The 26,095-nt window shown below is 44.1% G+C and overlaps 2 protein-coding genes across 3 annotated transcripts in view; both read left to right on the top strand.

Annotated features, from left to right (window-relative positions):
• LOC139549507 (cGMP-dependent 3',5'-cyclic phosphodiesterase-like) overlaps window positions 1-19,802 on the top strand; it is a 266,764-nt gene extending 246,962 nt beyond the window's left edge. For both annotated transcript variants that reach the window (XM_071360081.1, XM_071360080.1), the window contains exons 19-30: window positions 329-406; window positions 802-924; window positions 14,130-14,200; window positions 14,766-14,888; window positions 15,332-15,419; window positions 15,819-15,866; window positions 15,972-16,046; window positions 17,002-17,101; window positions 17,482-17,594; window positions 18,045-18,083; window positions 18,183-18,289; window positions 18,702-19,802. In XM_071360081.1, the coding sequence (XP_071216182.1) occupies window positions 329-406; window positions 802-924; window positions 14,130-14,200; window positions 14,766-14,888; window positions 15,332-15,419; window positions 15,819-15,866; window positions 15,972-16,046; window positions 17,002-17,101; window positions 17,482-17,594; window positions 18,045-18,083; window positions 18,183-18,289; window positions 18,702-18,951 (1,215 nt within the window). In that variant the 3' untranslated portion in view covers window positions 18,952-19,802. The remainder of the gene's footprint in view (window positions 1-328; window positions 407-801; window positions 925-14,129; window positions 14,201-14,765; window positions 14,889-15,331; window positions 15,420-15,818; window positions 15,867-15,971; window positions 16,047-17,001; window positions 17,102-17,481; window positions 17,595-18,044; window positions 18,084-18,182; window positions 18,290-18,701) is intronic.
• Window positions 19,672-25,415, top strand: LOC139549672 (uncharacterized). The gene is made up of 3 exons (XM_071360337.1): window positions 19,672-19,737; window positions 19,802-22,617; window positions 24,273-25,415. Exons 1-2 carry the CDS (start codon window positions 19,672-19,674, stop codon window positions 21,797-21,799), a joined length of 2,064 nt encoding a protein of 687 aa, XP_071216438.1. The 3' UTR covers window positions 21,800-22,617; window positions 24,273-25,415.
• Window positions 25,416-26,095: the final 680 nt, after the last annotated feature.

The raw sequence follows: 26,095 nt of genomic DNA, 5'->3' as shown, positions 1-26,095 counted from the left end.
TCTCTCTTGTATAATAATGTGGTTGACTGACTGGTCTCTCCTGTATAATAATGTGGTTGACTGACTGGTCTCTCTTGTATAATAATGTGGTTGACTGACTGGTCTCTCCTGTATAATAATGTGGTTGACTGACTGGTCTCTCCTGTATAATAATGTGGTTGACTGACTGGTCTCTCCTGTATAATAATGTGGTTGACTGACTGGTCTCTCCTGTATATTAATGTGGTTGACTGACTGGTCTCTCCTGTATATTAATGTGGTTGACTGACTGGTCTCTCCTGTATAATACTGTGGTTGACTGACTGGTCTCTCCTCTGTGTGTGTTCAGTCTCTTCTGTATAAGAAGGTCCATGAGGCTCAGTTCAGATCCCACCTGGCCAACGAGATGATGATGTACCACATGAAGGTCAAACACTCACACTACCCCCCCAACACACACACACACACACACACACACACACACACACACACACACACACACAATACCCCCCCTACACACACACACACACACACACACAATACCCCCCCTACACACACACACACAATACCCCCCCCCCCCTACACACACACACACACACACACAAAATACACCCCCCCCCCCCCCCCCACACACACACACACACACACACTACCCCCCCAACACACACACACACACACACACACACACACACACACACACACACACACACACACACACACACACACACACACACACACACACACACACACACACACACACACACACACATCAAGTGCAGCAGTAATGTGTGTGTGTGTGTGTGTGTGTGTGTGTGTGTGTAGGTATCAGAACAGGAAGTGGCCCAGCTGTTGGAAACTGGGCTGGAGCCAGTGGATGAGATTCATCCCTTATTCGCTGAGTTCACCTACACACCCCGCTCACTACCTGACGACAACACACCCATGGTAAGACAAGCAGACAGAGAGTGTGTATGTACGTGGAGAATGGCTTATAATAGTGGCTGAAACAGAGCGAATGAATGGCATCAAACACATGTTTCATGTATTTTATAACATTCCACTGATTCTGCTCCAGTCATTACTAAAAGCATGTCCTCCCCAATTAAGGTGGCACCAGCCTCCTGTGGTGTGTGTCCATGCAAATCCACAGAGATGTATAGTAGCCATGGAGATGTATAGTAGAGATGTATCCATAGAGATGTATCCATAGAGAGGTATAGTATCCATAGAGATGTATAGTATCCATAGAGATGTATAGTATCCATAGAGAGGTATAGTATCCATAGAGAGGTATAGTATCCATAGAGAGGTATAGTATCCATAGAGAGGTATAATATCCATAGAGATGTATCCATAGAGAGGTATAGTATCCATAGAGATGTATCCATAGAGATGTATAGTATCCATAGAGATGTATCCATAGAGAGGTATAGTATCCATAGAGATGTATAGTATCCATAGAGATGTATCCATAGAGAGGTATAGTATAGTATCTGTGTCAGATTTCAAAAAAACTTTACGGAAAAAGCACACCATGCAATAATCTGAGTACAGCGCTCAGACACAAAACCAAGCCATACAGATATCCGCCATGTTGTGGAGTCAACAGAAGCCAGAAATAGCATTATAAATATTCACTTACCTTTGATGATCTTCATCAGAATGCACTCCCAGGAATCCCAGTTCCACAATAAATGTTTGATTTGTTCGATAAAGTCCATTATTTATGTCCAAATACCTCCTTTTTGTTCGCGAGTCCAGGCGAAAGTTCAGACGAAAAGTCATATTACAGTTCGTAGAAACATGTGAAACGAACTATAGAATCAATCTTTAGGATGTTTTTATCATAAATCTTCAATAATGTTCCAACCGGAGAATTCCTTTGTCTGTAGAAAAGCAATGGAGCGCAAGCTAACTCTCATGTGAGCGCGCATGATCAGCTCATGCCACTCTGGCAGACCTCTGACTCATTCAGCTCCCATTCCCCCCTCCTTCACAGTAGAAGCATCAAACAAGGTTCTAAAGACTGTTGACATCTAGTGGAAGCCTTAGGAAGTGCAATATGACCCCATAGACACTGTATATTCGATAGGCAATGACTTGAAAAACTACAAACCTCAGATTTCCCACTTCCTGGTTGGATTTTTTCTCAGGTTTTTGTCTGCCATATGAGTTCTGTTATACTCGCAGATCATTCAATCATTCAAACAGCTGTAGAAACTTCAGAGTGTTTTCTATCCAAATCTACTAATTATATGCATATTCTAGCTTTTATGGCTGAGTAGCAGGCAGTTTAATTTGGGCACGCTTTTCATCCAAAATTCCGAATGCAGCCCCCTACCCTAGTGAAGTTAACACTGGAGTGATAGATGTGCAGATGATGATGTGCAAGTAGAAATATTGGTGTGCAAAAGAGCAAAATAGTAAATAAAAACAATATGGGGATGAGGTAGGTAGTTGGATGGGCTATTTACAGATGGGCTGTGTACAGCTGCAGATGTCGTTGAGCTGCTCAGATAGCTGCTGCTTAAAGTTAGTGAGGGAGATATGTCTCCAACTTCAGCAATTTTTGCAAAATTTGTTCCAGTCATTGGCAGTAGAGACCTGGAAGGAAAGGAGGCCAAATGTGGAATTAGCTTTGGGGGTGACCAGTGAGATATACCTGCTGAAGCGTGTGCTACGGGTGGGTGCTGCTATGGTGACCAGTGAGCTGAGATAAGGCGGAGCTTTACCTAGCAAAGACTTATAGATGACCTGGAGCCAGTGGGTCTGGCGACTAATATGTAGCTAGGGCCAGCCAACGAGAGCATACAGGTCACAGTGGTGGGTGGTATATGGTGCTTTGGTGACAAAACGGATGGCACTGTGATCGACTGCATCCAGTTTGCTGAGTAGAGTGTTGGAGGCTATTTTGTAAATGACATCGCCGGAGTTGAGGATCGGTAGGATGGTCAGTTTTACGAGGGTATGTTTGTCAGCGTGAGTGAAGGAGGCTTTGTTGTGAAATAGGAAGCCGATTCTAGATTTAATTTTGGATTGGAGATTATTTAATTTTGGATTGACAGACTAGCCAGACACCTAAGTATTTGTAGTTGTCCACATATTCTAAGTCAGAACCGTCCAGAGTAGTGATGCTAGTCGAGCGGTCAGGTGCGGGCAGCGATCGGTTGAAGAGCATGCATTTAGTTTTACTAGCGTTTAAGAGCAGTTGGAGGCCACGGAAGGAGTGTTGTATGGCATTGAAGCTTGTTTGGAGGTTTGTTAATTAACACAGTGTCCAAAGAAGGGCCAGATGTCCACAGAATGCTGTCGTCTGCGTAGAAGTGGATCAAGGAATCACCCGCAGCAAGAGCGACATCATTGATATATACAGAGGAAAGGGTCGGCCCGAGAATTGAACCCTGTGGTACCCCCGTAGAGACTGCCAGAGGTCCGGACAACAGGCCCTCCGATTTTACATACTGAACTCTATCTGAGAAGTAGTTGGTGAACCAGGTGAGGCAGTCATTTGAGAAACCAAGGCTGTTGAGTCTGCCGATAAGAATACAGTGATTGACGGAGTCGAAAGCCTTGGCCAGGTCGATGAAGACGGCTGCACAGTACTGTCTCTTATCAATGGCGGTTATGATATCGTTTAGGACCTTGACCATGGTTGAGGTGCACCCGTGACCAGGAAACCGGATTGCACAGCGGAGAAGGTACGGTGGGATTTGAAATGGTCAGTGATCTGTTTGTTAACTTGGCTTTCGAAGATTTTGGAAAGGCAGGGCAGGATGGATATAGGTCTGTAACAGTTTGGGTCTAGAGTGTCACCCGCTTTGAAGAGGGGGATGACTGCGGCAGCTTTCCAATCTTTAGGAATCTCGGACGATACGAAAGAGAGGTTGAACAGACTAGTAATAGGGGTTGCAACAATGGCGGCTGATAATTTTAGAAAGAAAGGGTCCAGCTTGTCTAGCCCAGCTGATTTGTACAGGTCCAGGTTTTGCAGCTCTTTCAGAACATCTGCTATCTGGATTTGGGTGAAGGAGAAGCTGGGGAGGCTTGGGCAAGTAGCTGCGGGGGTGCGGAGCTGTTGGCTGGGGTTGGGGTAGCCAGGAGGAAACATAGCCAGCCGCAGAGAAATGCTTATTGAAATTCTCGATTATCGTGGATTTATCGCTGGTGACAGTGTTTCCTAGCCACAGTGCAGTGGCCAACTGGGAGGAGGTGCTCTTATTCTCCATGGACTTTACAGTGTCTCAGAACTTTTTGGAGTTTTTTCAAATTTCTGTTTGAAAAAGCTAGCCTTTGCTTTCCTAACTGACTGTGTGTATTGGTTCCTGACTTCCCTGAAAAGTTGCATATCGCGGCGACTATTCGATGCTTGTGCAGTACGCCACATTATGTTTTTGTGCTGGTCGAGGGCAGTCAGGTCTGGAGTGAACCAAGGACTATATCTGTTCTTAGTTCTACATTTTTTGAAAGGGGCATACTTATTTAAGATGGTGAGGAAATTACTTTTAAAGAACAACCAGGCATCCTCTACTAACATGATGTGGTCAATATCCTTCCAGGATACCTGGGCCAGGTCAATTAGAAAGGCCTGTGCCCATGTTTACGGATTTAGGGTTGTACCCGGTGTGTTCCTTGATAATTTGTGTGAGATTGAGGGCATCAGGCTTAGATTGTAGGATGGCCGGGGTGTTAAGCATATCTCAGTTTAGGTCACCTAACAGTACTAACTCTGAAGATAGATGGGGGGCAATCAATTCACATATGGTGTCCAGGGCACCGCTGGGAGCTGAGGGGGGTCTATAACAGTGAGAGACTTATTTCTGGAGAGATTCATTTTTAAAATTAGAAGCTCGAACTGTTTGAGCATAGACCTGGAAAGTATGACAGAACTTTGCAAGCTATCTCTGCAGTAGATTGCAACTCCTCCCCCTTTTGGCAGTTCTATCTTGACGGAAAATGGTGGCCTTCCTAAGCCAGGATTCAGGGTGAGTTCCAGTACCATATTCACAATGTGCAGGATTACCGATAGAGGACTCATGGACATCGCCGTTGAGGGCTTCTACTATTATAAAGTTGTCAACTGGGCGGCGATTCCTATGTTTTGGAAGCAATCAGACAATGATCAGACTATTCACTTCTTCTTCAAGAAGGTTTGTAAATGGCTTAACTAGCATCATCTAGTGGCCACAACAAATCAATGACACATTATTTTGTTCAGCATTTCAACACTGCAGGTGGCGGTAAATCCCCAATTGGATCTTTACACTTCTTTTAAACATAAAAGAAGAAGAAAATTGACTACTTTAAAATGGAGGTAGCCTCAAAAGGTACACCGATGCTGTCACAGATCCCATAATGGTACAGACACAAGACCTCTTTCCATCTCTATGTGCACATCCAACAATCTTCCTTGGAATAAAGGGAAAACCTAGTTTGTTGTACAACTGAATGTATTCAACTGAAATGTGTCTTCCACATTTAACCCAACCCCTCTGAATCAGAGAGGTGCGGGGGGGGGCTGCCTTAATCAACATCAACGTCTTCAGCGCCCGGGGAACAGTGCCTTGATCAGGGGCAGAACGACAGATTTTTACCTTGTCAGCTCGGGGATTCGATCCAGCAACCTCTCGGTTACTGGCCCAACGCTCTAACCACTAGGATATCTGCTCTAACCACTAGGCTATCTGCTCTAACCACTAGGCTATCTGCTCTAACCACTAGGCTATCTGCTCTAACCACTAGGCTATCTGCTCTAACCACTAGGCTATCTGCTCTAACCACTAGGCTATCTGCTCTAACCACTAGGCTATCTGCTCTAACCACTAGGCTATCTGCTCTAACCACTAGGCTATCTGCTCTAACCACTAGGCTATCTGCTCTAACCACTAGGCTATCTGCCGCCCCACACAGTTTTGACCACTAAGAGTAAAACTGATATGGGGAGTATTCAGAGGAATTCAGGAGTATTCCGCCAGACTGCAAACAGTCTTGTTGTTCCTGCTGTACTGCATATACTATCTATCTCTCTCGTGTGTCTAATATCTATCTCTCCTGTGTCTACTATCTCTCTCGTGTGTCTAATATCTATCTCTACTGCGTCTAATATCTATCTGTCCTGCGTCTACTATCTATCTCTCCTGCGTCTACTATCTATCTCTCCTGCGTCTAATATCTATCTCTTCTGTGTCTACTATCTCTCTCCTGTGTCTAATATCTCTCCTGTGTCTAATATCTATCTCTCCTGCGTCTAATATCTATCTCTCCTGTGTCTAATATATATCTCTCCTGCATCTAATATCTATCTCTCTCGTGTGTCTACTATCGCTCTCCTGTGTCTAATATCTCTCCTGCATCTAATATCTATCTCTCCTGTGTCTACTATCTATCTCTCCTGCGTCTAATATCTATCTCTTCTGTGTCTACTATCTCTCTCGTGTGTCTACTATCTCTCTCGTGTGTCTAATATATATCTCTCCTGTGTCTACTATCTATCTCTCCTGTGTCTAATATATATCTCTCCTGTGTCTACTATCTATCTCTCCTGTGTCTAATATCTATCTCTCCTGCGTCTACTTTTTATCTCTACTGTGTCTAATATCTATCTCTCATGTGTATACTATCTATCTCTCCTGTGTATACTATCTATCTCTCCTGTGTGTACTATCTATCTATCCTGTGTATACTATCTATCTCTCGTGTGTCTACTATCTCTCTCGTGTGTCTAATATCTAGCTCTCCTGCGTCTAATATCTATCTCTCCTGCTTCTAATATATATCTCTCCTGTGTCTAATATATATCTCTCCTGTGTCTAATATATATCTCTCGTGCGTCTAATATATATCTCTCCCGTGTCTAATATATATCTCTCCTGCGTCTAATATATATCTCTCGTGCGTCTAATATATATCTCTCCTGTGTCTAATATATATCTCTCCTGTGTCTAATATATATCTCTCCTGTGTCTAATATATATCTCTCCTGTGTCTACTATCTATCTCTTCTGCGTCTAATATCTATCTCTCCTGCATCTAATATCTATCTCTCCTGCGCCTAATATCTATCTCTCGTGTGTCTACTACCTCTCTCGTGTGTCTAATATATATCTCTCATGCGTCTACTATCTATCTCTCATGTGTCTACTATCTCTCTCGTGTGTCTAATATCTCTCCTGTGTCTACTATCTATCTCTCCTGCGTCTAATATCTATCTCTACTGTGTATACTATCTATCTCTCCTGTGTATACTATCTATCTATCCTGTGTCTACTATCTATCTCTCATGTGTCTACTATCTCTCTCGTGTGTCTAATATCTATCTCTCCTGCGTCTACTATCTATCTCTCCTGCGTCTACTATCTATCTCTCCTGCGTCTACTATCTATCTCTCCTGCGTCTAATATCTATCTCTCCTGCGTCTAATATCTATCTCTCCTGTGTCTAATATCTATCTCTCCTGCGTCTAATATCTATCTCTCCTGCGTCTAATATCTATCTCTCCTGCGTCTAATATCTATCTCTCCTGCGTCTAATATCTATCTCTCCTGTGTCTAATATATAGCTCTCCTGCGTCTACTATCTATCTCTCCTGCGTCTACTATCTCTCTCTCCTGCGTCTAATATCTATCTCTCCTGCGTCTAATATCTATCTCTCCTGCGTCTAATATATAGCTCTCCTGCGTCTACTATCTATCTCTCCTGCGTCTACTATCTATCTCTCCTGCGTCTACTATCTATCTCTCCTGCGTCTACTATCTCTCTCTCCTGCGTCTAATATCTATCTCTCCTGCGTCTAATATATAGCTCTCCTGCGTCTACTATCTATCTCTCCTGCGTCTACTATCTCTCTCTCCTGCGTCTAATATATATCTCTCCTGTGTCTAATATCTCTCTCTCCTGTGTCTAATATATATCTCTCCTGCATCTACTATCTCTCTCTCTTGCGTCTAATATCTATCTCTCCTGCGTCTAATATCTATCTCTCCTGCGTCTAATATATATCTCTCCTGCGTCTAATATCTATCTCTCCTGCGTCTAATATCTATCTCTCCTGCGTCTAATATCTATCTCTCCTGCGTCTAATATATATCTCTCCTGCGTCTAATATCTATCTCTCCTGCGTCTAATATCTATCTCTCCTGCGTCTAATATATATCTCTCCTGCGTCTAATATCTATCTCTCCTGCGTCTAATATATATCTCTCCTGCGTCTAATATCTCTCTCTCCTGTGTCTAATATATATCTCTCCTGTGTCTAATATCTCTCTCTCTCGTGTGTCTAATATATATCTCTCCTGCGTCTACTATCTCTCTCTCCTGCGTCTAATATCTATCTCTCCTGCGTCTACTATCTCTCTCCTGCGTCTAATATCTATCTCTCCTGCGTCTAATATCTCTCTCTCCTGCGTCTAATATCTATCTCTCCTGCGTCTAATATCTCTCTCTCCTGCGTCTAATATATATCTCTCCTGTGTCTAATATCTATCTCTCCTGCGTCTAATATCTATCTCTCCTGCGTCTAATATCTATCTCTCCTGTGTCTAATATCTATCTCTCCTGTGTCTAATATATATCTCTCCTGTGTCTAATATCTATCTCTCCTGTGTCTAATATATATCTCTCCTGTGTCTAATATCTATCTCTCCTGCGTCTAATATCTATCTCTCCTGTGTCTAATATCTATCTCTCCTGTGTCTAATATATATCTCTCCTGTGTCTAATATCTATCTCTCCTGCGTCTAATATATATCTCTCCTGCGTCTAATATCTATCTCTCCTGTGTCTAATATCTATCTCTCCTGCGTCTAATATCTATCTCTCCTGTGTCTAATATATATCTCTCCTGTGTCTAATATCTATCTCTCCTGTGTCTAATATATATCTCTCCTGCGTCTAATATCTATCTCTCCTGTGGCTAATATCTATCTCTCCTGTTTCTAATATATATCTCTCCTGTGTCTAATATCTATCTCTCCTGCGTCTAATATATATCTCTCCTGCGTCTACTATCTCTCTCTCCTGCGTCTAATATCTATCTCTCCTGCGTCTAATATCTCTCTCTCCTGCGTCTAATATCTATCTCTCCTGCGTCTAATATATATCTCTCCTGTGTCTAATATCTATCTCTCCTGTGTCTAATATATATCTCTCCTGTGTCTAATATCTATCTCTCCTGCGTCTAATATATATCTCTCCTGCGTCTAATATATATCTCTCCTGCGTCTAATATCTATCTCTCATGTGTTTAATATCTCTCTCTCCTGCGTCTACTATCTCTCTCTCCTGCGTCTACTATCTCTCTCTCCTGCGTCTACTATCTCTCTCTCCTGCGTCTACTATCTCTCTCTCCTGCGTCTAATATCTATCTATCCTGTGTCTAATATCTATCTCTCCTGTGTCTAATATATATCTCTCCTGTGTCTAATATCTATCTCTCCTGTGTCTAATATATATCTCTCCTGTGTCTAATATCTATCTCTCCTGTGTCTAATATATATCTCTCCTGTGTCTAATATCTATCTCTCCTGTGTCTAATATATATCTCTCCTGCGTCTAATATCTATCTCTCCTGTGTCTAATATATATCTCTCCTGCGTCTAATATCTATCTCTCCTGTGTCTAATATATATCTCTCCTGTGTCTAATATCTCTCTCTCCTGTGTCTAATATATATCTCTCCTGCGTCTAATATCTAACTCTCCTGTGTCTAATATCTATCTCTCCTGTGTCTAATATATATCTCTCCTGTGTCTAATATCTATCTCTCCTGTGTCTAATATATATCTCTCCTGCGTCTACTATCTCTCTCTCCTGCGTCTAATATCTATCTCTCCTGCGTCTAATATCTCTCTCTCCTGCGTCTAATATCTATCTCTCCTGCGTCTAATATCTCTCTCTCCTGTGTCTAATATCTATCTCTCCTGCGTCTAATATCTATCTCTCCTGCGTCTAATATATATCTCTCCTGCGTCTAATATCTATCTCTCCTGCGTCTAATATTTATCTCTCCTGTGTCTAATATCTATCTCTCCTGTGTCTAATATATATCTCTCCTGTGTCTAATATCTATCTCTCCTGTGTCTAATATCTCTCTCTCCTGCGTCTAATATATATCTCTCCTGTGTCTAATATCTATCTCTCCTGCGTCTAATATCTATCTCTCCTGCGTCTAATATCTATCTCTCCTGCGTCTAATATATATCTCTCCTGTGTCTAATATCTATCTCTCCTGTGTCTAATATCTATCTCTCCTGCGTCTAATATCTATCTCTCCTGCGTCTAATATCTATCTCTCCTGTGTCTAATATCTATCTCTCCTGTGTCTAATATATATCTCTCCTGTGTCTAATATCTATCTCTCCTGTGTCTAATATATATCTCTCCTGTGTCTAATATCTATCTCTCCTGTGTCTAATATATATCTCTCCTGTGTCTAATATCTATCTCTCCTGCGTCTAATATATATCTCTCCTGCGTCTAATATCTATCTCTCCTGTGTCTAATATCTATCTCTCCTGCGTCTACTATCTCTCTCCCCTGCGTCTACTATCTCTCTCTCCTGCGTCTACTATCTCTCTCTCCTGCGTCTACTATCTCTCTCTCCTGCGTCTACTATCTCTCTCTCATGCGTCTAATATCTATCTATCCTGTGTCTAATATCTATCTCTCCTGTGTCTAATATATATCTCTCCTGTGTCTAATATCTATCTCTCCTGTGTCTAATATCTATCTCTCCTGCGTCTAATATCTATTTCTCCTGTGTCTAATATCTCTCTCTCCTGCGTCTAATATATATCTCTCCTGTGTCTAATATCTATCTCTCCTGCGTCTAATATCTATCTCTCCTGCGTCTAATATCTATCTCTCCTGTGTCTAATATCTATCTCTCCTGTGTCTAATATATATCTCTCCTGTGTCTAATATCTATCTCTCCTGTGTCTAATATATATCTCTCCTGTGTCTAATATCTATCTCTCCTGTGTCTAATATATATCTCTCCTGTGTCTAATATCTATCTCTCCTGCGTCTAATATATATCTCTCCTGCGTCTAATATCTATCTCTCCTGTGTCTAATATCTATCTCTCCTGCGTCTACTATCTCTCTCCCCTGCGTCTACTATCTCTCTCTCCTGCGTCTACTATCTCTCTCTCCTGCGTCTACTATCTCTCTCTCCTGCGTCTACTATCTCTCTCTCATGCGTCTAATATCTATCTATCCTGTGTCTAATATCTATCTCTCCTGTGTCTAATATATATCTCTCCTGTGTCTAATATCTATCTCTCCTGTGTCTAATATATATCTCTCCTGTGTCTAATATCTATCTCTCCTGTGTCTAATATATATCTCTCCTGTGTCTAATATCTATCTCTCCTGTGTCTAATATATATCTCTCCTGCGTCTAATATCTAACTCTCCTGTGTCTAATATATATCTCTCCTGCGTCTAATATCTATCTCTCCTGTGTCTAATATATATCTCTCCTGTGTCTAATATCTATCTCTCCTGTGTCTAATATATATCTCTCCTGTGTCTAATATCTATCTCTCCTGTGTCTAATATCTCTCTCTCCTGCGTCTAATATATATCTCTCCTGTGTTTAATATCTATCTCTCCTGCGTCTAATATATATCTCTCCTGCGTCTACTATCTCTCTCTCCTGCGTCTAATATCTATCTCTCCTGCGTCTAATATCTCTCTCTCCTGCGTCTAATATCTATCTCTCCTGCGTCTAATATCTCTCTCTCCTGCGTCTAATATCTCTCTCTCCTGCGTCTAATATCTATCTCTCCTGCGTCTAATATCTCTCTCTCCTGCGTCTAATATATATCTCTCCTGTGTCTAATATCTATCTCTCCTGCGTCTAATATCTATCTCTCCTGCGTCTAATATCTATCTCTCCTGTGTCTAATATCTATCTCTCCTGTGTCTAATATATATCTCTCCTGTGTCTAATATATATCTCTCCTGTGTCTAATATCTATCTCTCCTGTGTCTAATATCTCTCTCTCCTGCGTCTAATATATATCTCTCCTGTGTCTAATATCTATCTCTCCTGCGTCTAATATCTATCTCTCCTGCGTCTAATATCTATCTCTCCTGTGTCTAATATCTATCTCTCCTGTGTCTAATATATATCTCTCCTGTGTCTAATATCTATCTCTCCTGCGTCTACTATCTCTCTCTCCTGCGTCTACTATCTCTCTCTCCTGCGTCTAATATCTATCTCTCCTGCGTCTACTATCTCTCTCTCCTGCGTCTACTATCTCTCTCTCCTGCGTCTACTATCTCTCTCTCCTGCGTCTAATATCTATCTCTCCTGCGTCTAATATCTCTCTCTCCTGCGTCTAATATCTATCTCTCCTGCGTCTAATATCTCTCTCTCCTGCGTCTAATATCTATCTCTCCTGCGTCTAATATCTCTCTCTCCTGCGTCTAATATATATCTCTCCTGTGTCTAATATCTCTCTCTCCTGCGTCTAATATATATCTCTCCTGTGTCTAATATCTATCTCTCCTGTGTCTAATATCTATCTCTCCTGCGTCTAATATCTATCTCTCCTGCGTCTAATATCTATCTCTCATGTGTCTAATATCTATCTCTCCTGTGTCTAATATATATCTCTCCTGTGTCTAATATCTATCTCTCCTGTGTCTAATATATATCTCTCCTGTGTCTAATATATATCTCTCCTGCGTCTAATATCTATCTCTCCTGCGTCTAATATCTATCTCTCCTGCGTCTACTATCTCTCTCTGCTGCGTCTACTATCTCTCTCTCCTGCGTCTAATATCTATCTCTCCTGCGTCTACTATCTCTCTCTCCTGCGTCTACTATCTCTCTCTCCTGCGTCTACTATCTCTCTCTCCTGCGTCTAATATCTATCTCTCCTGCGTCTAATATCTCTCTCTCCTGCGTCTAATATCTATCTCTCCTGCGTCTAATATCTCTCTCTCCTGCGTCTAATATCTATCTCTCCTGCGTCTAATATCTCTCTCTCCTGCGTCTAATATATATCTCTCCTGTGTCTAATATCTCTCTCTCCTGCGTCTAATATATATCTCTCCTGTGTCTAATATCTATCTCTCCTGTGTCTAATATCTATCTCTCCTGCGTCTAATATCTATCTCTCCTGCGTCTAATATCTATCTCTCCTGTGTCTAATATCTATCTCTCCTGTGTCTAATATATATCTCTCCTGTGTCTAATATCTATCTCTCCTGTGTCTAATATATATCTCTCCTGTGTCTAATATCTTTCTCTCCTGTGTCTAATATATATCTCTCCTGCGTCTAATATCTATCTCTCCTGTGTCTAATATCTATCTCTCCTGCGTCTACTATCTCTCTCTCCTGCGTCTACTATCTCTCTCTCCTGCGTCTACTATCTCTCTCTCCTGCGTCTAATATCTATCTCTACTGTGTCTAATATCTATCTCTCCTGTGTCTAATATCTATCTCTCATGTGTCTAATATATATCTCTCCTGCGTCTAATATATATCTCTCCTGCGTCTAATATCTATCTCTCCTGTGTCTAATATATATCTCTCCTGTGTCTAATATCTATCTCTCCTGTGTCTAATATATATCTCTCCTGCGTCTAATATCTATCTCTCCTGTGTCTAATATCTATCTCTCCTGTGTCTAATATATCTCTCTCCTGTGTCTAATATCTATCTCTCCTGTGTCTAATATATATCTCTCCTGCGTCTACTATCTCTCTCTCCTGCGTCTAATATCTATCTCTCCTGCGTCTAATATCTCTCTCTCCTGCGTCTAATATCTATCTCTCCTGCGTCTAATATCTCTCTCTCCTGCGTCTAATATCTATCTCTCCTGCGTCTAATATCTCTCTCTCCTGCGTCTAATATCTATCTCTCCTGCGTCTAATATCTCTCTCTCCTGCGTCTAATATATATCTCTCCTGTGTCTAATATCTATCTCTCCTGCGTCTAATATCTATCTCTCCTGCGTCTAATATCTATCTCTCCTGTGTCTAATATCTATCTCTCCTGTGTCTAATATATATCTCTCCTGTGTCTACTATCTCTCTCTCCTGCGTCTACTATCTCTCTCTCCTGCGTCTACTATCTCTCTCTCCTGCATCTAATATCTATCTCTCCTGCGTCTAATATATATCACTCCTGTGTCTCCAGGGTATCCTGAGTATGTTTGAGGACATGGGCTTTATCAACACCTATAAGATTGACCTGCACACTCTGGCCAGGTATATATCTCTCTCTATCCACCTCTCTCTCTCCACCTCTCTCTCTCTCTCTCCACCTCTCTCTCTTCACCTCTCTCTCTCTCCACACTCTGGCCAGGTATATATCTCTCTCTATCCACCTCTCTCTCTCTCCACCTCTCTCTCTCTCTCCACCTCTCTCTCTCTCCACACTCTGGCCAGGTATATATCTCTCTCTATCCACCTCTCTCTCTCTCCACCTCTCTCTATCCACCTATCTCTCTCTATCCACCTCTCTCTCCACCTCTCTCTATCCACCTATCTCTCTCTATCCACCTCTCTCTCTCTCCACCTCTCTCTATCCACCTCTCTCTCTCTCCACCTCTCTCTCTATCCACCTCTCTCTCTATCCACCTCTCTCTCTCTATCCACCTCTCTCTCTCTCCACCTCTCTCTCTATCCACCTCTCTCTCTATCCACCTCTCTCTCTCTATCCACCTCTCTCTCTCCACCTCTCTCTCTCTCTCCCTCTCTCTCCCTCTCTCTCTCTCTCGATGTTGCTATGTTGATGAAGTGGTGATTGATTGTGTGGTTGTCATGGTTGCAGGTTTTGTCTGATGGTAAAGAAGGGTTACAGAGATCCTCCCTATCACAACTGGACTCACGCGTTCTCGGTCTCTCACTTCTGTTATCTCCTCTACAAGAACCTGGGCCTGGCCAACTACCTGGAGTAAGTAGACCTACTACACTATCTACCCTATACCCTAACCCTATATAATACACCCTACCTGCTCTGAAAGGCCGACTAACTTGAGCTAGTAGAAACCCTGGCACCCTTTATCCTATAATCTACATACACCCTATAACCATACTCACTACACTTTACACCCGTACACCCATACACTTTACACCTCTACACCCATACACTTTACACCCCTACACCCATACACTTTACACCCCTACACTTACACCCCTACACTTTACACCTCTACACCCATACACTTTACACCCCTACACCCCTACACCCATACACTTTAAACCCCTACACCCATACACTTTACACCCCTACACCCCTAAACCCATACACCCCTACACTTTACACCCCTACACCCATACACTTTACATCCCTGCACCCTACAGTCTAACCTCCTACCCCTCCATCCCTGTCTGTAGGAATATAGAGATCTTTGCTCTCTTTGTCTCCTGTATGTGTCATGACCTGGACCACCGTGGGACTAACAACTCCTTTCAAGTGGACTCCGTAAGACTGCTAACACAACACACAACACACACACACACACACACACACAACACACACACACACACTCTCAAATGCACACATACATGAAGGCACAGATTTGATAAGACCCCTCAAACACACACACACACACACACACACACACACACACACACACACACACACACACACACACACACACACACACACACACACACACACACACACACACACACACACACACACACACACACACACACACACACACACAGGTATAGCACCGGTCAAACACACAGTAGGAAAACTCAGGGAAACACTGTGGTGAGACAAGGGTAGTACACTTCAGTTAATACAGCGGCATAGAGAGCAGACTGAGAGGTCGTCTATCTATGTAACAACGTGTTCTGTCTTCTTCCTCTCCAGCAATCTGTCCTGGCTGCCCTCTACAGCTCAGAGGGCTCTGTGATGGAGGTAAGTAGACACACACACACACACGCACATCTCTGGGACTACAGTGACACCTAGTGGCCAGTCTTCAACCTCCTATCCCATAATAACCTGTGTTTGTTTCCCCAGCGACACCACTTTGCCCAAGCCATAGCCATTCTGAACACCCACGGCTGCAACATCTTCGACAAGTTCTCCAGAAAGGTCAGTTTCTCTCCAGTCTGGGATCCCACACTGATTGTCTCCTGACCCAGGACACACAGGACTTTTATAGGGGGGGGGGGGGGGGGGGGGTGTGTGTGTGTGTGTGTGTGTGTGTGTGTGTGTGTGTTGTATTAACAGGACACACAGGACTGTCATGGGTTGTGTGTGTGTTGTGTTAACAGCACTGTGACGGAAAATAAATGTATATGGTTATTTTGGGTATAATCAACAGTAAAATACTCTGAAATATTTTACTGCAGCATACTGTAAATTATGCTGCACTGTGGGAAAATGTTGTGGGCGGGGAAATAATTGCTGTATTTCGAATGGTACTATAATTCTATCCTACAGAATACACTACCGTACCGAATCTTTGGAGCACCAAAAACATTTTGACCACTAGTTGGCGTATGGTATTGTTGTTGCTGGCTTATTAACGTATTTTGAAGAGTTCCCCATCAATTTAAACTGTATCGGGGACAGATTGTAGTGGCAGTAAGTCTTGAATGTTAAATGGGTGTTTTGCCATGTCCTTTTGGTCTGCCAGTTTGGAAGCCTTTGTTAAGGCCTTTCGAAGTGCAAGTGATATAAAACACCAAATTATTCATTAGTATACTGTCATGTGTAAACACTTTACCTAGCAGCCAACCTGCTTGCACCATTCCCTTGTAATTACAGTACAATACTGTGAAATACAATGAATTTCGTCCATTCATTCATTCTGATTCCGGCAGCATTTACTTCATTACACAGTACTTGCTTTAATACCGTATTTATATTACAGTATGCGTACTGTAATATGAAATATAGAATTTTACTTTCCACTGTGAGATACTGTCACATTCACCGTAACCCCTTTACAGTGAGTACCCCCAGGACTGTTATCGCTTGTATGTTGTGTGTTAACAGGACACCCAGGATTGTTATAGTTTGTGTGTGTGTGTGTGGTTGTCAGGACTACCAGAGGATGTTGGACCTGATGAGGGATATTATCCTGGCCACTGACCTGGCTCACCACCTCCGCATCTTCCCCGACCTGCAAAGGATGGCTGACGGTAAGGCAGTGTGTGTGTGTGTGTGTGTGTATTTGTGTGTGTAACAGTTTAACTTTAGTCCGTCCCCTCGCCCCGACCCGGGCGCGAACCAGGGACCCACTGCACACATCAACAACAGTCACCAACGAAGCATCGTTACCCATCGCTCCACAAAAGCCGCGGCCCTTGCTGAGCAAGGGGAACCACTACTTCAAGGTTTCAGAGCAAGTGACGTCGCCGACTGAAAGGCTGCTAGCGCGCACCACCGCTAACTAGCTAGCCATTTCACATCCGTTACATGAGGATAATAGTATTTTATTCTCTCTCCCTTTCTGTTTGTATGTGTGTATGTATATGTGTGTGTGTGTGTGTGTGTGTGTGTGTGTGTGCGTCTGTGCTAGCTGGCTACAACCCCAGGAATCAGACCCACCGTTCTCTGCTGCTGTGTCTGCTGATGACCTCATGCGACCTGTCGGACCAGACCAAGGGCTGGAAGACCACCCGCAAGATCGCTGTGAGGAACCCTAAAGTCTACTAACCCTAGCCTCAACCCTAAAGCTAATGCTAACCCTAACGTCAATCTTAAAGCTAATGCTAACCCTCAACCCTAAAGCTAATGTTAACCCTAGCCTCAACACTAAAGCTAATGCTAACCCTTGCCTCCATCCTAAAGCAAATGCTAACTGTAGCCTCAATGCTAAAGCTAATGCTAAACTTAGCCTCAAACCTAAAGTTAATGCTAACCCCATACCTCAACTCTAAAGTTAATGCTAACCCTCAACCTTAAAGCTAATGCTAACCCTAGACTCAACCCTAAAGCTAATGCTAACCATAACTCTAGGCTCAACCACAACCCTAACCCTAGCTTCATGTCCACATCCCAGTTCAACCCTAACCTCAACTCTAACCTCAGACCCTAGTTAACCTTTGACCCTAAACCTATTTCTCTCCTCTGTGTATTCAGGAGCTGATCTATAAAGAGTTCTTCTCCCAGGGGGATCTGGTATGTGTGCTGCACTTTATTCCTGTACTGTATGTGTGTGTGTGTATGTGTGTTGGGAGGTGGGTGTATCTGATCTGTGTAACTTACTTGTGTGTGCAGGAGAAGGCGATGGGGAATCGTCCCAGTGAGATGATGGACAGAGAGAAGGCCTACATCCCAGAGCTGCAGATTAGCTTCATGGAACACATCGCCATGCCCATCTACAAGTAAGAACCAATCACAACACAGCGTTTATCACTACTGACCCAATCACAACACAGCGTTTATCACTACTGACCCAATCACAACACAGCGTTTATCACTACTGACCCAATCACAACACAGCGTTTATCACTACTGACCCAATCACAACACAGCGTTTATCACTACTGACCCAATCACAACACGGCGTTTATCACTACTGACCCAATCACAACACGGCGTTTATCACTACTGACCCAATCACAACAGAGCGTTTATCACTACTGACCCAATCACAACACAGCGTTTATCACTACTGACCCAATCACAACACAGCGTTTATCACTACTGACCCAATCACAACACAGCGTTTATCACTACTGACCCCCAGCACCTGCACCACCTAATGTTGTGTCCCCCACCCCTGTCCCCTGATAGGCTGCTGTCAGAGCTGTTACCAGGGGCAACGGAGCTGTATGATCGTGTAGCGACCAATCGAGTGCAGTGGACAAAAGTCTCCCACAAGTTCACCGTCCGTGGGTTGCCTAGCAACAATAGCCTCGACTTCCTGGATGAAGAGTATGAACTGCTGCAATCCCAGGGTGCGCTGGGGGATGACAGCCACTGCGATGACACCCACTGCCTCAACGGTTGCCTGGATGATGTGGTTGGGGGGAGGGGCCAGTGAACACACCAACCAATGGGAGGGTAGGCAGTGGTATCTCTAGGCCAATAGAAACATAAGGAAACAATTCCCTTTTTATGTCCTCAGGCGGAGAGGGCGAGACTCTGAGACAGTTTGACATTTGATTGACAGCTGTCAATCTCTGAGGCTGAGCAAGACGGCGTGAACTCAGGTGGGACAATTCAGATGAATCATTTGACCGGAGTTGATTCTGACTAGTCAATTCAGACGATTCCTGTAGATGCTAAATGTGACTGAACTCCTGTGAGGAAAGCAGAAAGTCGTGTTGACTCTGGAAATGATCATTTTCATAGCGAAGGTCTCCGTTCATATTGTTCTGAGTTTCTGTTTTACACACAGGCTCCCAGACACCTAACAGGTCAATACCCATGTAATAACACGTACCTTTCTTAGTTAACAGAAAGCTGTGTAGTACGAAGGACAGTTAAGGAATCTGTTGGTTTATGTTGTTTTAAGATCATCAGAATCCTTCCCACCAGCCCACACACACCCTGATCAGCTGCTATGTCACTCATACGACGGCTTATGTATGCTGTATGTAGCCACCACAACGTGTGTTTCTCCCTTTATCTCAGCCAGTATTGAATTTATTTTTCATTATATAGGCATCATGTAAGTCTCTAGTTTGCCAAATATTGTATTTGTTAGTATATTTGTTAGTATATTTGTTAGTATATTTGTTAGTATATATGGAGCTCATTCATGGCCATACGATGCCTAGTGGTCATTGAGGGAAACTGTATCTGCAGTGTGTCAGGTAATGAGAGTGTAAGATGGGGACAGTTTGACAGTCAATGATCACTGGTCAGTGCCATCCTCATTAGCTCATTAGCTCCACCAACCACCACCACCCAACACCACCACCACCACCAACCACCCAACACCAACAACCACCACCACCCAACACCAACACCACCAACCACCACCACCACCACCACCAACCACCCAACACCAACAACCACCACCAACCACCCAACACCACCAACCAGCAATCAACAACAACCAACCAACCACCACCCAACACCAACAACCACCACCACCAACCACAACCCAACACCAACAACCACCACCAACCAACACCACCACCACCACCAACCACCCAACACCAACAACCACCACCAACCACCCAACACCAACAACCACCACCACCAACCACAACCCAACACCAACAACCACCACCAACCAACACCACCACCACCACCAACCACCCAACACCAACAACCACCACCAACCACCCAACACCAACACCACCAACCAGCCATCAACAACAACCAACCAACCACCACCCAACACCAACAACCACCACCACCAACCACCACCCAACACCAACAACCACCACCAACCACCACCCAACACCAACAACCACCCAACACCAACACCAACAACCACCACCAACACCACCACCACCACCACCACCAACCACCACCAACCACCCAACACCAACAACCACCACCACCACCAACCAGCCATCAACAACAACCAACCAACCACCAATCACCACCAACAACCAACCAACCCCCTCACCACCAACCAGCCATCAACAACAACCAACCACCACCAACAACCAACCACCAATCACCACCAACAACCAACCAACCCCCTCACCACCAACCAGCCATCAACAACAACCAACCACCAACCAACAACAACCAACCACCAATCACCACCAACAACCAACCAACCAACCCCCTCACCACCAACCAGCCATCAACCCCCTCACCACCAACCAGCCATCAACAACAACCAACCACCACCAACAACCAACCACCAATCACCACCACCACCAACCACCCAACACCAACACCAACACCAACAACCACCACCACCAACAACCACCACCAACCACCCAACACCAACAACCACCACCAACAACCACCACCACCAACCACCCAACAACCACCACCACCAACAACCAGCCATCAACAACAACCAACCAACCACCAATCACCACCAACAACCAACCAACCCCCTCACCACCAACCAGCCATCAACCCCCTCACCACCAACCAGCCATCAACCCCCTCACCACCAACCAGCCATCAACAACAACCAACCACCACCAACAACCAACCAACCAACCAACCAACCAACCAACCACCACCACCACCACCAACCAGCCATCAACAACAACCAACCAACCACCAATCACCACCAACAACCAACCAACCACCAATCACCACCAACAACCAACCAACCCCCTCACCACCAACCAGCCATCAACAACAACCAACCACCAATCACCACCAACAACCAACCAACCCCCTCACCACCAACCAGCCATCAACCCCCTCACCACCAACCAGCCATCAACAACAACCAACCACCACCAACAACCACCACCAACCACCACCACCAGCCAACAACAACCAACCACCTCCACCACCAACAACCAACCACCACCACCAACCATCAACCACAACAAACCAACCACCAACCACCACCACCACCAACCACCACCACCACCAACAACCACCACCAACAACCAACCACCACCCACCACCACCCACCACCACAACAAACCAACCACCAATCACCACCAACAACCAACCACCACCCACCACCACCAACCACCCACCAACAACCACCACCAACCAACAACCACCACCACCACCCCCCACCAACAGCCACCACCCACCACCACCACCCTCCACCAACAGCCAGCCACCACCCACCAACAACCACCACCACCACCACCAGCCACCACCACCACCCACCACCAATCACCACTCACCAGCCACCACCAATCACCACTCACCAGCCACCACCACCAATCACCACCCACCACCACCACCAACTACCACCCACCACCACCAACTACCACCACCAATAAAACTTTCACAACAAGAGCCACTAACAGAGTAGATTCTCTAGATTCCTATTTTTTGTTTCTCTCTCTCTCTCTCTTTACTATAAAATCCCAATGAAACACATGTTATAGAGTGCAAGTGAAGCCCTTTAAATGATCCAGTGTCATTGCGTGTGTGTGTGTATGTGTGTGTGTGCGTGTGCGTGTATTGTGAGTGTGTGTGGTACGGATCTGCCTTATCGTGCATCTATGCTGCCTTTCTCAGAGCTTCTAATGTTGGACCATAGATACACACAGACACAGACCATACAGTATCTCCAGTGTGTTGATGAACAGACTTATAGCTGGACAGTTTTTGTGGGTGTGAGAGAGAGAGTTCACTGTCTCAGAAGTTTAACACACAACTCCAATCAATCAGTCACCTAAATGTTAAACATTTAAGTCATTTAAACGAATGTGTGTAACTACTGCTCAGTGAAGCCAGAGCGGCAACTCACCCTCAGCACGTCATTTGTGTTTGTCAGGGCTTACATACTGTATATGTGGAAGAATTAAGGCCATACATGTGAATATATTTCTTAAGAGGGCATGCATATTAATATATTTGTTAGATGAATGAACTGGGGACATTGGTTTGGCGCCTGGGGCGTACAGGTGAATATATGTGTTAGGTGAGCGGGGTATGAGTGGACTGCATATAGGTGAATATATGTGTTAGGTGAGCGGGGTATGAGTGGACTGCATACAGGTGAATATATATGTTAGGTGAGCGGGGTATGAGTGGACTGCATATAGGTGAATATATGTGTTAGGTGAGCGGGGTATGACTGGACTGCATATAGGTGAATATACAGTGGGGAGAACAAGTATTTGATACACTGCCGATTTTGCAGGTTTTCCTACTTACAAAGCATGTAGAGGTCTGTAATTTTTATCATAGGTACACTTCAACTGTGAGAGACGGAATCTAAAACAAAAATCCAGAAAATCACATTGTATGATTTTTAAATAATTAATTTGCATTTTATTGCATGACATAAGTATTTGATCACCTACCAACCAGTAAGAATTCCGGCTCTCACAGACCTGTTAGTTTTTCTTTAAGAAGCCCTCCTGTTCTCCACTCATTACCTGTATTAACTGCACCTGTTTGAACTCGTTACCTGTATAAAAGACACCTGTCCACACACTCAATCAAACAGATTCCAACCTCTCCACAATGGCCAAGACCAGAGAGCTGTGTAAGGACATCAGGGATAAAATTGTAGACCTGCACAAGGCTGGGATGGGCTACAGGACAATAGGCAAGCAGCTTGGTGAGAAGGAAACAACTGTTGGCGCAATTATTAGAAAATGGAAGAAGTTCAAGATGACGGTCAATCACCCTCGGTCTGGGGCTCCATGCAAGATTTCACCTCGTGGGGCATCAATGATCATGAGGAAGGTGAGGGATCAGCCCAGAACTACACGGTAGGACCTGGTCAATGACCTGAAGAGAGCTGGGACCACAGTCTCAAAGAAAACCATTAGTAACACACTACGCCGTCATGGATTAAAATCCTGCAGCGCACGCAAGGTCCCCCTGCTTAAGCCAGTGCATGTCCAGGCCTGTCTGAAGTTTGCCAATGACCATCTGGATGATCCAGAGGAGGAATGGGAGAAGGTCATGTGGTCTGATGAGACAAAAATAGAGCTTTTTGGTCTAACTCCACTCGCCGTGTTTGGAGGAAGAAGAAGTATGAGTACAACCCCAAGAACACCATCCCAACCGTGAAGCATGGAGGTGGAAACATCATTCTTTGGGGATGCTTTTCTGCAAAGGGGACAGGACGACTGCACCGTATTGAGGGGAGGATGGATGGGGCCATGTATCGCGAGATCTTGGCCAACAACCTCCTTCCCTCAGTAAGAGCATTGAAGATGGGTCGTGGCTGGGTCTTCCAGCATGACAACGACACGAAGCACACAGCCATGGCAACTAAGGAGTGGCTCCGTAAGAAGCATCTCAAGGTCCTGGAGTGGCCTAGCCAGTCTCCAGACCTGAACCCAATAGGAAATCTTTGGAGGGAGCTGAAACTCCGTATTGCCCAGCGACAGCCCCGAAACCTGAAGGATCTGGAGAAGATCTGTAGGGAGGAGTGGGCCAAAATCCCTGCTGCAGTGTGTGCAAACCTAGTCAAGAACTACAGGAAACGTATGATCTCTGTAATTGCAAACAAAGGTTTCTGTACCAAATATTAAGTTCTGCTTTTCTGATGTATCAAATACTTATGTCATGCAATAAAATGCAAATTAATTACTTAAAAATCATACAATGTGATTTTCTGGATTTTTGTTTTAGATTCCGTCTCTCATAGTTGAAGTGTACCTATGATAAAAATTACAGACCTCTACATGCTTTGTAAGTAGGAAAACCTGCAAAATCGGCAGTGTATCAAATACTTGTTCTCCCCACTGTATGTGTTAGGTGAGCGGGGTATGACTGGACTGCATATAGGTGAATATATGTGTTAGGTGAGCGGGGTATGACTGGACTGCATATAGGTGAATATATGTGTTAGGTGAGCGGGGTATGAGTGGACTGCATATAGGTGAATATATGTGTTAGGTGAGCGGGGTATGAGTGGACATATAGGTGAATATATGTGTTAGGTGAGCGGGGTATGAGTGGACATATAGGTGAATATATGTGTTAGGTGAGCGGGGTATGAGTGGACATATAGGTGAATATATGTGTTAGGTGAGCGGGGTATGAGTGGACATATAGGTGAATATATGTGTTAGGTGAGCGGGGTATGAGTGGACATATAGGTGAATATATTTGGTAGATGATTTGCCCTCAGGATGTCTGTTTGTCTGACATCACGTTGTTGTACAGATTTTAACTCTCTAACATTCAGGTAGGCTGGCGATCTGAAGCCTCGCTCTAGTGCTGTATGTCTGTGACCTCTGACCCCTGGTGAACACGGATGAACTTCCTCTTTTCCCCTGCTGTTGTTGTTTTCCTCCCTCCCATTCCAGATCTGCCTTCTTCATATGTGTGTTGATGATGATGATGCAGAAACTCTGATGTAAATACAGTCTGATCTTAAATTATTACTTTTGACAGTTGTCTCTCATAACTTTGTTTTATACGTTAGCGTGTTCGTGTCAGCGAGTCAGAGCTCCATCATGTGCCAATCCTCGTCTTCACGGAAGAGCAGGATTCTTACCTGTGATGTAATGGCATAGGCTATATATAAATGCTGTAAATAACAGTTTATGAAGAAGTATTACTTGATTCTATGTAATTATTACGATGAGGACTATTTTAATAATTCCATGTTATTTGCTGTGGTTGTAGTTTAATCATCTTGTTCTCTCATTTTCATTGTGTTATTGAAGGACCCATAAGTTGTAGGGCTACAGCTCAAACAGAGGGGGAGAAAACCAAAATGATACGTCAACATTAAAGTGGATTCTAATTCTGACAACTGAAGCAAGACTGAAGTTGAGGAAGTCTTTTGTTTTTACTGTAGAATGTGTAGACCAGTGTTGGTCTGTGTGTCTCTAAATGCTATATAGATAGAGGGCAGGTAGACCCTTCTGGAAAGAGAACACAAAGATCACTATTTCTTGGAATAAATTTGGGTAAAGGAGAGCTGTTGCCTGCTCAATTTCATGTTCCACACCATCATACAGTATTGACTACACACCAACACACACACTAACACACCAACACACACACTTACACACCAACACACACACCAACACACACACACACACTTACACTAGCACACCAATGAATCCATGAGCTGGCAAGGTAAAACATACTGTATGTTGTTCTGCCCCTGAGCAAGGCAGTTAACCCACTGTTCCCTGGGCGCAGAAGACGTGGATGTTGATTAAGGCAGCCCCCCCCTGCACCTCTCTGATTCAGAGGGGGTGGGTTAAATGTGGAAGACACATTTCAGTTGAATACATTCAGTTGTACAACTGACTAGGTATCTCCCTTTCCCTTCCCAACACACACACACACACACACACACACACACACACACACACACACACACACACACACACTAACACACACACAGATACACATTAACACACCAACACACACACACACTAACACACCAACTAACACACCAGCATACATAACACAATCAAACACACTCTTGAGCCCAACAATGGCAGGAGAGTTTCAAACCCCCCCCCCCCCAAATGCAGAGGCCTTTGAAGCCCCAATAGCGTATCCCTGTCCAGAGGTCATTAGAATACAGGACCCCATGGATATTCAAAATAACACTGCAAGGAACAAGTACAAAAAAGCTCCTCAAG

Source organism: Salvelinus alpinus, chromosome 22 (assembly GCF_045679555.1).
Source record: "Salvelinus alpinus chromosome 22, SLU_Salpinus.1, whole genome shotgun sequence".
NCBI classification, from domain to species: domain Eukaryota; kingdom Metazoa; phylum Chordata; class Actinopteri; order Salmoniformes; family Salmonidae; genus Salvelinus; species Salvelinus alpinus.
This window is presented reverse-complemented; position numbering and strand designations above follow the sequence as displayed.